This window comes from Coregonus lavaretus (genome assembly GCF_964263955.1).
Source record: "Coregonus lavaretus genome assembly, chromosome: 37".
NCBI classification, from domain to species: domain Eukaryota; kingdom Metazoa; phylum Chordata; class Actinopteri; order Salmoniformes; family Salmonidae; genus Coregonus; species Coregonus lavaretus.
In genome coordinates this window covers 12466909-12481867 of record NC_140024.1, presented here as the reverse complement: position 1 = coordinate 12481867, position 14959 = coordinate 12466909, and the positions used below count along the sequence as shown (strand labels likewise).

At 44.4% G+C, this 14959-nt stretch overlaps 1 protein-coding gene across 2 annotated transcripts in view; it reads right to left on the bottom strand.

Annotated features, from left to right (window-relative positions):
• Positions 1 to 6043: 6043 nt before the first annotated feature.
• Positions 6044 to 14959, bottom strand: part of LOC311111494 (AT-rich interactive domain-containing protein 3B-like) — a 61992-nt gene continuing 53076 nt past the window's right edge. Inside the window, exons 5-10 of one of the 2 annotated variants that reach the window (XM_084154231.1) lie at positions 13082 to 13265; positions 10729 to 10976; positions 8803 to 9072; positions 6818 to 6859; positions 6519 to 6611; positions 6044 to 6429 (exon numbers count right to left, since the gene is read on the bottom strand). In XM_084154231.1, the coding sequence (XP_084010357.1) occupies positions 6245 to 6429; positions 6519 to 6611; positions 6818 to 6859; positions 8803 to 9072; positions 10729 to 10976; positions 13082 to 13265 (1022 nt within the window). In that variant the 3' untranslated portion in view covers positions 6044 to 6244. The remainder of the gene's footprint in view (positions 6430 to 6518; positions 6612 to 6817; positions 6860 to 8802; positions 9073 to 10728; positions 10977 to 13081; positions 13266 to 14959) is intronic. The other variant, XM_084154232.1, reaches the window with a different exon arrangement.

Below are 14959 nucleotides of genomic sequence, written 5' to 3'. Positions count from 1 at the left end.
GACCCATTTTCAATGCCCTGGCTGAGGGATAGGAAGTTCTCACCCAAGATTTGACGGTACATGGCCCCGTCCATCGTCCCTTTGATGCAGTGAAGTCTTCCTGTCCCCTTAGCAGAAAAACACCCCCAAAGCATAATGTTTCCACCTCCATGTTTGACGGTGGGGATGGTGTTCTTGGGGTCATAGGCATCATTCCTCCTCCTCCAAACACGGCGAGTTGAGTTGATGCCAAAGAGCTCCATTTTGGTCTCATCTGACCACAACACTTTCACCCAGTTCTCCTCTGAATCATTCAGATGTTCGTTGGCAAACTTCAGACGGGCAAGTGTATGTGCTTTCTTGAGCAGGGGGACCTTGCGGGCGCTGCAGGATTTCAGTCCTTCACGGCGTAGTGTGTTACCAATTGTTTTCTTGGTGACTATGGTCCCAGCTGCCTTGAGATCATTGACAAGATCCTCCCGTGTAGTTCTGGGCTGATTCCTCACCATTCTCATGATCATTGCAACTCCACGAGGTGAGATCTTGCATGGAGCCCCAGGCCGAGGGAGATTGACAGGTCTTTTGTGTTTCTTCCATTTGCGAATAATCGCACCAACTGTTGTCACCTTCTCACCAAGCTGCTTGGCGATGGTCTTGTAGCCCATTCCAGCCTTGTGTAGGTCTACAATCTTGTCCCTGACATCCTTGGAGAGCTCTTTGGTCTTGGCCATGGTGGAGAGTTTGGAATCTGATTGATTGATTGATTGCTTCTGTGGACAGGTGTCTTTTATACAGGTAACAAACTGAGATTAGGAGCACTCCGTTTAAGAGTGTGCTCCTAATCTTAGCTCGTTACCTGTATAAAAGACACCTGGGAGCCAGAAATCTTTCTGATTGAGAGGGGGTCAAATACTTATTTCCCTCATTAAAATGCAAATCAATTTATAACATTTTTGACATGCGTTTTTCTGGATTATTTTGTTGTTATTCTGTCTCTCACTGTTCAAATAAACCTACCATTATAATTATAGACTGATCATTTCTTTGTCAGTGGGCAAACGTACAAAATCAGCAGGGGATCAAATACTTTTTTCCCTCACTGTATGTGTGCAAATGGCAGGTGTTCTGTAGTGCCGTCACATTTTTTTTGCTGTACATTGATGTCTAGAATATTAGGCTATAAGAAATTCGAACTTGTGTAAGCCCCGCAGCTATACTCAAGTATGTGTGCATACTGCAGTGATGTCTAAAATGCTTTGAATAAATTAGCACCTTGGAGAGCGCTGTCCGTTTCACCACCATAGATAGTAGGCTACTTGGCTGCTACGTTGTGTTTGACACTTTTTTTCTCAATGTGTTCCGGTACATCAGAGCCCCCTGAATAACCACCCCCATTTAAATTCTGCATAACGGCACAGCATTTCATAAACGTCAATGTGGGAAAGTTGATATGCTTCCGTTCGCTGCCATATGACTGGTTTCACATTTGTCTCTAGCGATTATAAGGTCAAATATCAACAAAAAAAGTATTTTATATTTACAATTCTCTTACCCAAACAGATTACTCATTTACCTAGTTCTTATTAATAGCTCTTATCAAGTTGTAAATTACAGTGCATGGAGAACGGTGTTAAGTCAATGCTTTTTCCCTCTTGGAACTGGTAGGTTCACTATTATTTATGGTTTTCTCGCAAGTAAAGGTGGTAAAATTATGAGGGAATTAAGTCGATCACACCTTCATTTATTCGGTGTCCATCCCAAACACATAGTGGGTGAATAGCATGCTATTCTCATGCTTAAATTCTAGATCTGAATACTCAAGAGAAAAGTACATAACTCGGGTGGGAATCGGGCCCTAATGCTTAGACCTGTTGTGTATCAGATGGAAAGGTTTGTGTTGAGTGAGCGGTCGGGTGGTGTGGGTAGCTACCAGGAATAACCCCCCACAACGGTAAGTCAGAGCTTCTGGGGGTGGGGGGCATTTGCATGCTGAATAATTTCCGAAACCTACATTGTGAAAATGTTTTAGGGTTATCCACGATACAAAAAATATTCTGACACCTCTCATTGTGAGAGCCCCTTACTAACAGGCCTAATCCATGCTTGAGTAACAGGAGGCTTAGGCCAGTGTAGCAAAATAGGCCTGAATGTCCCAGAAAGACCTTGTGACAGCTGTCATATGAAGAGGAAGTGGGTGAAGCGGTTAGTGGTTAGTAATCAGGAACTAGTAAACAGAAAATTTTAAACTATTTTTATGCCTAATTGCTGGGTTTATGAGTCAATTTCTCACTAATTTCTACGGTGCAGCTGCTGAGATATGGCTCCAAGTCCTGTATCATTCATGTGCCAGTGAAAATGTATGTTAAAAAAGGTCCACACTGTGATACTTGAGAGTAGGCCTAGTTCAATTCCTCCCTTTTTATTTTTTTCCCCCAAATGATAGAGCAGGCCCCATGCGAGGGAGGACGAAGGAAATTCAAGCCACACCACAAAAACCACACACAGATAAGATATAAAGTAAAACTTTATCATGACACACAAGTTTAAAGCCCTGAGAACCATATCTTTATATTACTAATGTGAACAAAACTGAATGTGTCAAAATCACTTTGGAAAAGTGCTCCTCTTTTAAATACAATCAGCACAAACCAGTTTTACAAGCGTTCTCATGTTTTTCCCCCAATTTTGTTTTAATCAAAAGAGAACTATAATATCAGTAATATCATTATCATGTCCATAATAACAGTACAAAAATATGCACAAACCCCACAGATTTATATACGGAGCATTGTACAAGCCAAAAACAACAGAATTGATAAATGAGGTATTCAATAACCACTTTCATATGCACTTGTATTACACAGATCAGGTTAGATTTAAACAATTAAAAATCTAATAAAATCCAAACCATCCAGGGACAAGGTTCTGCAGACTTTCAACTTCACAGTTTCCTGAGTGATGTGACCTTGCCCGTAACTGAAGACAAAAATCGAACCAGTCTAAAATAGCATTTAGCAAGTCACTAGAGACAGCTTTTGGGTTGTCCAAGGTTTGCATTTGGATGTGTCCCTCAGTATACATGCCAATTGCATAACTTGAAGATCAAATGCAACAATGACTGCAGCCCAATGCCCTGAGGTAAGAGGTAGGGGGCCTTCAAGAGCTCTCACACACACACACACACACACACACACAAGTCTACACATCAACAATTGTAACCCACATAAGCCTGAGCTGTAAACTGAATTCCCAGTGAATGTGGTTCTAACCTGTTGCCCACCCTTGTCATGGTGTGGTGGTCTTAGAGAACAGCACCACCTGCAGTCTTCTCTATGGCATTACATGGTTGTTACACACCCTCCCCTAGCACACACGCTCCTCTAGCATATGCTGAACTTGCTCTCACACTCATACACACTCCCTCTCTCATGCAAAGGCTGTAAGGCTACACTGTCAGACAGTCATTGACTAGACTGATTGGATAAAACAGAAATGTCCGTTTCTAAAACGAGAGAAACGAAAAGAGTTTTAGTGACACCACCTAAGTGATCAAGCTAACTCAGTCCATCAGAAGAAATCAACACAAATAAATAGTATACCTTGGTTTTGAAACCAATAACATGAATGATGTATGCCTTAATATCTGATTGAATTCAAAAAGATATTGGAAATAGTTTACTCTTCAAAGGATTCAGCTTGAAGATAAAACAGTCATTCCTAGCAGAGAGCTCCTGAAAGGTTCACTGATCTCTCACAGCTGATTTTAAGGCAGCAACTACATCTTTCGCCTTCATTAAATGTGGACATAATATCTCATCACGAGGGATTGCAGGTGTCTCTTTAGTCATTGTATATATGTTGTGGTGGTCTTGTAATCCTGGCCGGGGGTCTGCACAGCAAAAGGTCCACAAAAGCCAACAAATAACAGCTACAACACAGCTTACTAAAAGCAACAAGGCTGCCCACCTCAGAGATTACAGGAGATCAGGGGTAAAAGATTTAGAAACAGTTAAACGCCTCACATTCAACACAGACAATGCTTGAAATTCATTTCATTCAAATCATGTTCTATTCAAAATGCAGAGAAATTACCTCGACAGTTTGAGAATGGAAATACTGTAACAGTGGATGTGTCGGAGGAATTTGGGAGGCCTGAACTTTGAATTGAGACAGAGAAACCAATTGGCATAACATCCACTCTTTCTCCGTCTTATTCAATGTAGAGGTTAGGCCAAAAGGCCTTGTGTGTCATGCACTGTGCACTGCAGCATAACTCACTGAGGTATATCCCTGGTATATGTCAGGTGATGGGTGCCATGCCAGACAGAACCATACCAGGCCCAAGACTCAATCACAGGTAAGCAAAGGTCTGATTAAGAAGCTAAGGAACGCAACATGACCAGAGCTGACAACTTTAACAGCAGGGACTATAGAAGATGGGCTAGCATGGAACCCAATCTTTACCCCACTGTATCCTACCTAGTGGCTCAGCTAGCCTATTCAGCTAGCCTACAAAAGCCTGGGCAGGGGGCAGGGGACAGGGTGATAAGGACCAGGGTAGAGGACAGGGCTAGACTTTGGTATTCAGCTGTGCAATGACCAGAGGCTACCACACACCAGAGGATTACGGTGTAAAATACTGGCCACCTGATTGTACACATGCAGAGCAATACTCTCAAATTGATTTTGTCCCATAAAATGCAGTATGAAGGAAATGAAACAGACAAACCCCAAACAAATACAGCGAAAACAGGAGGAGAGCAAGCCCATCCCAGTTCAGCTTCGTATAATAATGTGTCCCCAAGAAAACCCAGCAGTCAAGTCTCTACATATGTAGTCCACCATTCAGGAGGAGTCCACTCCTGTGGACCGTTGCCCATTGCAGGGGTTCAAACCACGAGGTCAAGTCACACTGGCTTTGCAGCAATGAGGTATGTAGTGTACGTCTCCTTCTAGAGAGTCTGAGGTATTCTTTGAAGAAAGTCTGTTAGACTTGTGCATTCTTTCGGTGGGATCCTTTTTTAAATGACAAAGCGAGTCCATAATAAGAGACGTCACGATGCTTCCTGAGAAAGGTCCCTCTCCCAAACGGAGAGGCGAATATGAGGTTTGAAAAGGTATGTGGTTAAAACACTTCAGGTCTGGTCTGCCAATGTTCGAGGAAAACCCTTGATTGGTGATTTGGCGCTCCTCTCTGTTGAATTGAACAAGGGACACACATTGATCCCAGAGCAGGGACTGGAACACCTTCACTACCTTTCTGATTATTAGATAGATAGATGTGGGCTGGTAAGCTGAGCTTGGGGCTTGCTAGTCCTAAACAGATCGGCGGATCAGTTGGTTCTTATAAACATCATACTGTGTGTGATAAAATGTCCAAAGCTAATGGTGATCCTCAAAGCCCTTTAGACACAAGGGCCATCTGTATCTTGAGTTAGATTGAAGATTAAGTACATCATTCCAATAGGCTGAATGAGTGGGTGACTCCCTGGTATTGATTGTGGGAGTGACTACTGCCTATGAGGTATTACATGGCGATCTGTAGGATCAATAAAGTAGCGTTTTCAGAAGTAAAAAGGCTAGGGCCCATCGTCATGGCAACTTGAGTGTTGTGATAGGGTTACTGTATGAATGTGTAGGAGGTGTGCTGAGGTGAGTGAGGTTCCGTTGTGAAATTCCCAAAAATTCCCCTGATTTCAACAAGATCAAAAAGAATACAAAAATAAAGTCAATTCAGGTGAAGTATACTACAGCTCCTGAGGTAAAGATACCACTGCAGGTTACTTGATTTGTAGTATGTAAAAAGAGAACTAAAAAAATAATGTTAATAATAATTCGAAAAAACTAAATAAAAAAAGACAACAAAATAGCAACAAACAAAATCATAAAATAAAACTCTTCAAGTTCAGTTGTGAACACCTGTCAGTGGGTTTTGGCTGAGAGCTTTGATTGTGTTTTGCATGTTTTGGGATAAGAGTGTCTGTGTGTTGGGTGTGTGTGAAATGCATGTGTGTATGTGTACATGTGTGTTGAGTGTGTAAAATGCATATGTGTGTGTGTGTGTGTGTGGGTGCATGTTATCTTGAGATGTAATTGGGTGTGTGAATTGTGTATTTATAAATGGGTAGCCAAGGCTGACAGGAGCGATGAGGTATTTGTTGTGCAACAGTTGTTGTTTTTCTTAGCGATTTATCAATGTACTGTATTCATGCTAGGCCTCAGTGTTGAGGAAAAGCCTGGAGAGTGGGTGGTAGGGCGGCCTGAGCTAAGGTGAACCACTGGTGGAGGGCTCGGCCGAGCAAGGCCCCTTGGAAGAGGAGGAGGAGCTGGGACTGTGGCTGTGGGCAGAGGTGGCGAACCCAAACCCAGCGCTGGGTCCAGCAGGGGGCACTGGGGCCGCAGTGGACACGCTAGTCGCTGGGGCACCTGACTTCTGTGCAAACAGGTTTCCTACAGGACAGGAGGACAAATATTACAGCATGATAAACAACACAACCAAATCCGTTTATTTCTGAGTGTATATACACGCACACACACACCTGAATAGAGTGTGCCGTTGACCTCCACAGACACACTAATGCTAGCAGATCCATTGGTGGAGATGCTCAGAGCCATGTCCTGCTGCTTCTCATCTGGAAAGAGAGAGAAAGAGGAAGTGTAAACCACTATGGGCAGAACCAGAACCTCTGACAAATAAAATAAAATCTCCAAAGGAAAGGACACAGAACCATGGGAACTAGGATCAAACTATCTCAGCACCAAGAACGTACTCTCTCTTCCTTATCTACACAGATACTGTACAGTAACATGCAGTAAGTGAGAATCGGGTGTCACGCACATTTCCTTGTGGGTGTCTTGCAGCATACATCTGCATAACCCACTGAGGAGAGAGAAACACAATCATGTCACAGTGACCCCAGGAAAACCCAGGAAAACATTCTGCACTTCCCCTCTCAAAGCTTTTATTGTGTAGTAGTCATGTGTTGATTGTTGTACTCTCACACACACATTCAACACACACACACAGGCTGCACCGCTACCTTGTGTGTGTGTGAGTGTGAGAGTGTGAGAGAGAGAGAGAGACACGTGGGGAATAACCAGGATGTGATAACATTAAGGAACCAAACAAAGCATGTGTTAAGACGTACACTACCAGTCAGAAGTTTTAGAACATCTACTCATTCAAGTATTTTTCCTTTATTTTTTACTATTTTCTACATCGTAGAATAATAGTGAAGACATCAAAACTATGAAATTACACATATGTAATCATGTAGAAACCAAAATAGTGTTAAACAAATCAAAATATATTTTATATTTGAGATTCTTAAAAGTAGCCACCCTTTGCCTTGATGACAGCTTTGCACACTCTTGGCATTCTCTCAACCAGCTTCATGAGGTAGTCACCTGGAATGCATTTCAATTAACAGGTGTTCCATCTTAAAAGTTAATTTGTGAAATGTATTTCCTTCTTAATGCGTTTGAGCCAATCAGTTGTGTTGTGACAAGGTAGGGGTGGTATACAGAAGATAGCCCTATTTGGTAAAAGACCAAGTCCATATTATGGCAAGAACAGCTCAAATAAGCGAAGAGAAACGATAGTCCATCATTACTTTAAGACATGAAGGTCAGTCAATATGGAAAATGTCAAGAACTTTGAAAGTTTCTTCAAGTGCAGTCGCAAAAACCATCAAGTGCTATGATGAAACTGGCTCTCATGAGGACCGCCACAGGAATGGAAGACCCAGAGTTACCTCTGCTGAAGAGGATAAGTTCATTAGAGTTACCAGCCTCAGAAATTGCAGCCCAAATAAATGCTTCACAGAGTTCAAGTAAGACACATCTCAACATCAACTGTTCAGAGGGGACTGTGTGAATCAGGCCTTTATGGTCGAATTGCTGCAAAGAAACCACTACTAAAGGACACCAATAAGAAGAGACCTGCTTGGGCCAAGAAACACGAGCAATGGACATTAGACCGGTGGAAATGTGTCCTTTGGTCTAGAGTCCAAATTGGAGATTTTTGGTTCCAACCGCCGTGTCTTTGTGTGACGCGGTGTGGGTGAACGGATGATCTCTGCATGTGTAGCTCCCACAGCAAAACATGGAGGAGGAGGTGTTATGGTGCTTTGGAAAAGCATTCCAGGTTAAGCTGGTTGAGAAAATGACAAGAGTGTGCTAAGCTGTCATCATGGCAAAGGGTGGCTATTTTAAGAATCTCAAATATAAAATATATTTTGATTTGTTTAACACTTTTTTGGTTACTACATTATTCCATATGTGTAATTTCATAGTTTTGATGTCTTCACTATTATTCTACAATGTAGAAAAAAAGTTAAAATTAAGAAAAACCCTTGAATGAGTAGGTGTTCTAAAACCTTTGACTGGTAGTGTACATACAAACAGCCAGAGGCTGAGCTGAAGAGGCACAGGTCAGTGAGTCAGCTTGCAGAGAGGCCTGACAGCCTTTATCGCTATTGCCCAGTGACCGCTGCGTTGCCTTTATAATGGCTTCTAAATGTAATCCTCCTCTATCTCAGGGGGGAGCTGAGGGAATGGGAGCTGGAGAACTGTGAGGGTATCTGGTGTAGTCCGTGTGTTTTTTCATGGTGCTCAGAGAGAGTGTCAGGCATTGAGGGAGCTTCAATGTGCATCACTAGTGTACTTAAATGTATGAGTCTCATTGAGAAAATTATTACTAGTGCATATCAGGCATAACTCCGGTCTCTAATACGTATATAATGTACTGTATGTGTCAGATACAAACTGACTATAATATGTAACTGTATAGAGTGCCCAGGGGGAGTCAGTATGGACAGGTACCTCTAGCGGTGGCGGTGGAGCCCAGGCGCAGGTTCATGGGGACCTGGGAGGCCATGGCAAGCAGGTTGTGTTGGAATGCCTGCTGCATCAAACGTTGCTGCTCCTCTGCCAGGCGTGCCATCTTCCTCTCTGGGCCCTCGCCAGTCTCCAGCTTCTCCCTCAGCTGCTCCAGAGTGGCAGCCCGCGCCAGCCCTGCCACCTGCTGCTGCCCCAGTGCCAGAGACATGGAGGAACCACGAGCCGCTGCCATCATGGAGGGGGTGATTTCTTCTAAAGAGAGGCAGGGTAGGAGGTAGGATATGTTACTTTCATGGAAACAAAAATGAGATTAATTTCAGTATTGTAAAAAATGAAGAAAAAAACGGAATAATTAGATAAAATGACACGATTTAATGTAGTAAAATGAGGCCAAAGAAAGGGAGGGAGATCTGTTGAAACAATAACTACCTCTTTTAGAGAAAAAAAACCCCACAGCAATTATGTGGGCCATTATACAGTATTTTCTGTAACAGAGCCGCATTCCAATAACATCAAAGGCAAGATCAGATAAGAAAAACAGGTAATGGTAGTGATCCAGCCAGATCCTATTGATGTGGACAGACAGCTGTAATCCAAGCTGGCCGTAAAGTGTCCTGCTGTCTGTGGGAAACATGTTATTAATCAGTAGTAAATGGTTAAGAGACAGTGAACAGCCCAGGGTCAAACCCCAGTCACACTCAGACACTTTGATCACAATGGGAGTGCATAGCACATCGATCATCACACAATCTACAGTACAATACACACTGGACAACAGTGGAGGCTGCTGAGGGGAGGACGGCTCATAATAATGTCTGGAACGAATGGAATGGCATCAAACACATGGAAACAATGTTTCTTAAAATGTTTTTATTTTATTTTTAGCCCTTTTTCTCCCCAATTTCGTGATATCCAATTGGTAGTTAGTCTTTTCCCATCGCTGCAACTCCCGTACAGACTCAGGAGAGGAGAAGGTTGAGAGCCACGTGTCCTCCGAAACACGACCCTGCCAAGCCACACTGCTTCTTGACACACTGCTCGCTTAACCCAGAAGCCAGGCGCACCAATGTGTCGGAGGAAACACCGTACAACTGGCGACCGAAGTCAACTTGCAGGCGCCCTGCCCGCCACAAGGAGTCACTAGAGCGCGATGGTACAAGGACATCCCAGCCGGCCAAACCCTCCCCTAACCCGGACGACGCTGGGCCAATAGTGCGCTGCCTCATGGGTCTCCCGGTCACGGCCGGCTGTGACACAACCTGAGATCGAACCCAGGTCTGTAGTGACGCCTCAAGCACTGCGATGCAGTGCCTTAGACAGCTGCGCCACTCAGGAGGTGGAAACCATGTATCTGGTGTATTTGATACCATTCAACTTATTCCGCCCCAGCCATTACCACGAGCCCGTCCTCCCCAATTAAGGTGTCACCAACCTCCTGTGCTGCAGAGATTCCATAACACAAGGCCTGCCAATGAATGTAAAGTGTGTAAAGTACAAAAATACTTCTGTAAAAGGCCATTAAGAAATCAGAGCATTTCTTCTTGTAATACTTGTACTGTACATAATGTCTGACTCTCTACAGGCTGTTGTCTAACACTATCCTATCCAGACAATTCAATAAAATTATCCTGTAGTTCCACACCATTGCGACAGAGGGCGCTAAGGCACTATGGATATTTGTTGAGGGGTGCGCTCCGATCAGTCTGATCCAAAAGCCAGAGGCTAACTCTCAATTCTATCTTATTTTAACCCAATAGAGAGCATGCTCTTTCTTTTCCTTTTGCCAGGGTTCCTACTGTGTGTTTAGGCTAATTCCAGTATTTATTTGTATTAATACATTTATAATTATATAATTAACCCTTTATTTCCAGTCTTTTATTGAGAAGTTGTTTATCCTTTAATACTCACCTTTTTTGAGAGAGTGGACGGGTGAGGCCAGCAGGCCGTTGAGGCTCCCAGCGGCCCCCAGTGCAGACAGGTGCATCTTGGGAGGGGAGAGGATGTGAGGGGCTGTGCTTGGGGAGAAGCGGAAGAGGCTGCTGCTGTAGCTGGGGCGACGTCCCTCCCGGCGGTTACTGTCGATGGCCGCCTGAAGCTCGCCTGGAGAACTCAGACCTTTCCTCTCACACTCAAAGGGATACAGGTACTTCATGTACCTGAATGAGACAAAAAACATTAATGAGACAAACAACATTAAGATATAGGAAAGGGGGATACCTAGTCAGTTGTACAACTGAATGATTTCAACTGAAATGTATCTTCCGCATTTAACCCAACCCCTATGAAAGAGAGGTGCGGGGGGCTGCCTTAATCGACATCCACGTCTTCAGCGGCCGGGGAACAGTGGGTTAACTGCCTTGCTCAGAGGCTGAACGACAGATTTTTACCTTGTCAGCTCGGGGATTCGATCAAGCAAACTTTCGGTTAGATATATAAGATATGCCATTTAGCAGACGCTTTTATCCAAAGCAACTTACAGTCATGTGTGCATACATGGGTCTTCAGATCAGAGTTCACACACACACATACACTATAGATACAAAAGTATGTGGACACCCCTTCAAATTAGTGGATTCGGCTATTTCAGCCACACCCGTTGCTGACAGGTGTATAAAATCGAGCACACAGCCATGCAATCTCCGTAGACAAACATTGGCAGTAGAATGGCCTTACTGAAGAGCTCAGTGACTTTCAACATGGCACCGTCATAGGATGCCACCTTTCCAACAAGTCAGTTCGTCAAATATTTGCCCTGCTAGAGCTGCCCTGGTCAACTAAGTGCTTTTATTGTGAAGTGGAAACGTCTAGGAGCAACAACGGTTCAGCCGCGAAGTGGTAGGCCACACAAGCTCACAGAACGGGACCGCCAAGTGTTGAAGCACGTAGAAATCGTCTGTCCTTGGTTGCAACACTCACTACCAAGTTCTAAAATGGCTCTGGAAGCAACGTCAGCACAAGAACGTTGGGAGCTTCATAAAATCGTTTTCCATGGCCGAGCAGCCGCACACAAGCCTAAGATCACCATGACCAATGCCAAGCGTCGGCTGGAGTGGTGTAAAGCTCACCGCCAATGGACTCTGGAGCAGTGGAAACGTGTTCTCTGGAGTGATGAATCACGCTTCACCACCTGGCAGTCTGAAATCTTAATGCTACAGCATACAATGACATTCTAGACGATTCTGTGCTTCCAACTTTGTGGCAACAGTTTGGGGAAGGCCCTTTCCTGTTTCAGCATGACAATGCCCCTGTGCACAAAACAGAAATGGTTTGTCGAGATCAGTGTGGAAGAACTTGACTGGCTTGCACAGAGCCCTGACCTCAACCCCATCGAACACCTTTGGGATGAATTTGAATGCCGACTGCGAGCCAGGCCTATTCACCCAAAATCAGTGCCCCGACCTCACTAATGCTCTTGTGGCTGAATGGAAGCAAGTCCCCGCAACAATGTTCCAACATCTAGCGGAAAGCCTTCCCAGAAGAGTGGAGGCTGTTATAGCAGCAAATGGGGGACCAACTCTATATTAATGTTCATGATTTTGGAATGAGATGTTTGAAGAGCAAGTGTCCACATACTTTTGGTAATATAGTGCAGTGACAGAGATGTCAAATAACAGAGACCATGGTATGTAACAGAGTGAGCATTAGCAGCATTGGTATTTTTCCACCCCATAAAAATGGATAAATGAGAAGCGCATAATGGAGAGAGAGGGAGAGAACACTGAGGATCAATACGGAGTGAAGAGCATTATCCATTAGATAAGACCAGTGGACTGTTGCTGCTGGAGAGAACAGGCAGGCTGAGTAGGCTAGCATTAAAAATACATAAAGGTTCATTAAGGCTCTCTGGTATACAGGCAGCAGTATCGAGAGCTAAAGCCCTACACAGGGGCTTACAGAATGCAGAGCGCTCGCGCCTCAGTGAAACCCCACCTCAATTGTTGTCAACTCTTGACCCAAATCACATGAATAAATCTATTGGATCAATGGGTTCCTCACACGTGAGATGTAATGGATGGAGGATGTAATGCAGTGAGAGAGGTGTGTAGTTAAAAGAGAGGGATGTACACACACACACAAAACACACACACCTAGGGTCAGGATGAATGGACACATGCAGACAGACACACATAGACGTCACAGAAAGGGACAGAGACACAGGTACACAGGAGAATGGAGAAGAGAGAGAGAGAGAGAGAGAGAGAGAGAGAGAGAGAGAGAGAGAGAGAGAGAGAGAGAGCGAGAGAGAGAGAGAGAGACTTACTGTGTGCGGAGGGTGAAGGCAGCAGAGGTAATAGAGGTGGGCAGGCTGAGGCCCTTGGTGATCTCTCTCCAGATCTTCTTGTTGATGACCTCCACCAGGCCTCCCTTCTCTGTCACCAGCTTGTAGAGCATGTACAGGTCCAGCACCTGCTTGGCCATAATGGGGATGCGGTTCACTGGGGTCCCTGGAGGTAGAACACAGCACGCATCAATATGGATCCAAATATCCTATTAAAGTTACATTGCTGAAGGAGCTGGAATGGTGTGGATGAGGAGGCTTGCTGCACATTTTAACAACTGAAAAAAGTGAATAACATTCAGGTTTTTTTACTTTGAATATCTTCATTGCACTGTAACATGCTTTTAACAGTTAACTGTAACAGAAATGGTAGGCGATCTTCTATTATTGAAAGTACATTTTCACCCCCAATCGTTTGCTGAAACAAATCCCCAGGTGATATCGTTACTGCCCTCAGTGACAGTGGCCCATAACTCAGAGAGCCGGTTGAATTAGACTGGGAAATGTAAACAAATCGGTATAAAAATGACAAAGAGAACATATTAGCCAAGTTAAGGCAAAGACAGCTTGACCTGGAAAGAGGGATTTGCAAACAACAAAGCGAACCTGCTCGAGACTTTTGATACAGATGCATTAATCTTGTTAACAGCTTATCTGCAGTAAAGCGTGCAGAAAGTGTGTGTGTCGGGAGGAAGAGGGAGGGGTGGGGAGATGTAGCCTAACACTGGCCTAGTGTGCACCAGCATCAAAAAGTGCTACTCTCCAGCCCCGACATGGATTGTAGGCCTGCTAATCCTTGAACAGCGGAGGGGGGCGCATGGATAGCCCGGTATAATGAAGCTTATTTAGGGGATTGTGCAGAGTAAATCCACACCCCTCGGCTGTTAGCCGTTGTGCTAGTGCTGCCCGGGGCCCGGGGCCTGGGGCTGACTGGCTGCTGAGTAGAGGACGGCCAGGCTGAAGCCAGGCCAGCTTTGTGGCACGGTGGTTAATAGTAGCCAATCCTCCCAGCCTCCGCAGGCTGCTAGCAACTAACCTGGAATAAGACCCATTCATGTATTTTTCAAACAGCATTGTGATCAGGAGAGGAGATTAGCCCTGGTCCTGATTCAATGGCTCAAGTTAGCAGCAGTCAGTCCGTCCACTCCTCCAAGGCACAGGTTGTCTTTAATTAAACCATTAGAATCATTGGCTCTGAATGGAGGACACATGGGCTAGCTTGTGTAAGTGTTGCTAACTAACTCTGGGGCAGGGCGGGGCTGGGCATGGCTGCAGAGGCATAACCTCATCTCATGTCAGAGAGGAACGTGTGTTAGAAAACACTGCAGACCCTTACCACTAAAGCCTATCTACAGTAGGCTATCAACAAAGCCAGCGATAACTACAGCTAGCTAAGCTAGGAAATCAAAATCCTCTACACCTATAACAAAATGGGAATAGTCTTTCAGCTTTTCCCGGATTTCAACATTCTGATCTCTAGAGTCAATTAAGAGACTCCGAAACAGCCACTTTCTCATCTATAGTACTGTAGTAGTAATAAATAAAACAAATCTGAAAGAAGAAACAGACATTTCACAAAACTAGGGTACAATATACACATAACATAAGATGAACTATATTGTCCATGGCCGCTAGGCCAAATATCAGTTTCCTGTAAGATTGAAGAAGTGCCAACAGCCCAGTAAAGTGTCTGGAGTCCTCTCTGTGTGGTGGATGAGATGACATCAGGCAGGATGTTTGATTAGCATAGAGAGCATGGTGTCACTACCACCCACCCTAGCACAAAGAGAGAACAGAGAGAGAGCCGACGAGAGAGGCCGGGTAGAGGGTAGATAGAACAGGAGCCAGTAGCCCAGCCCT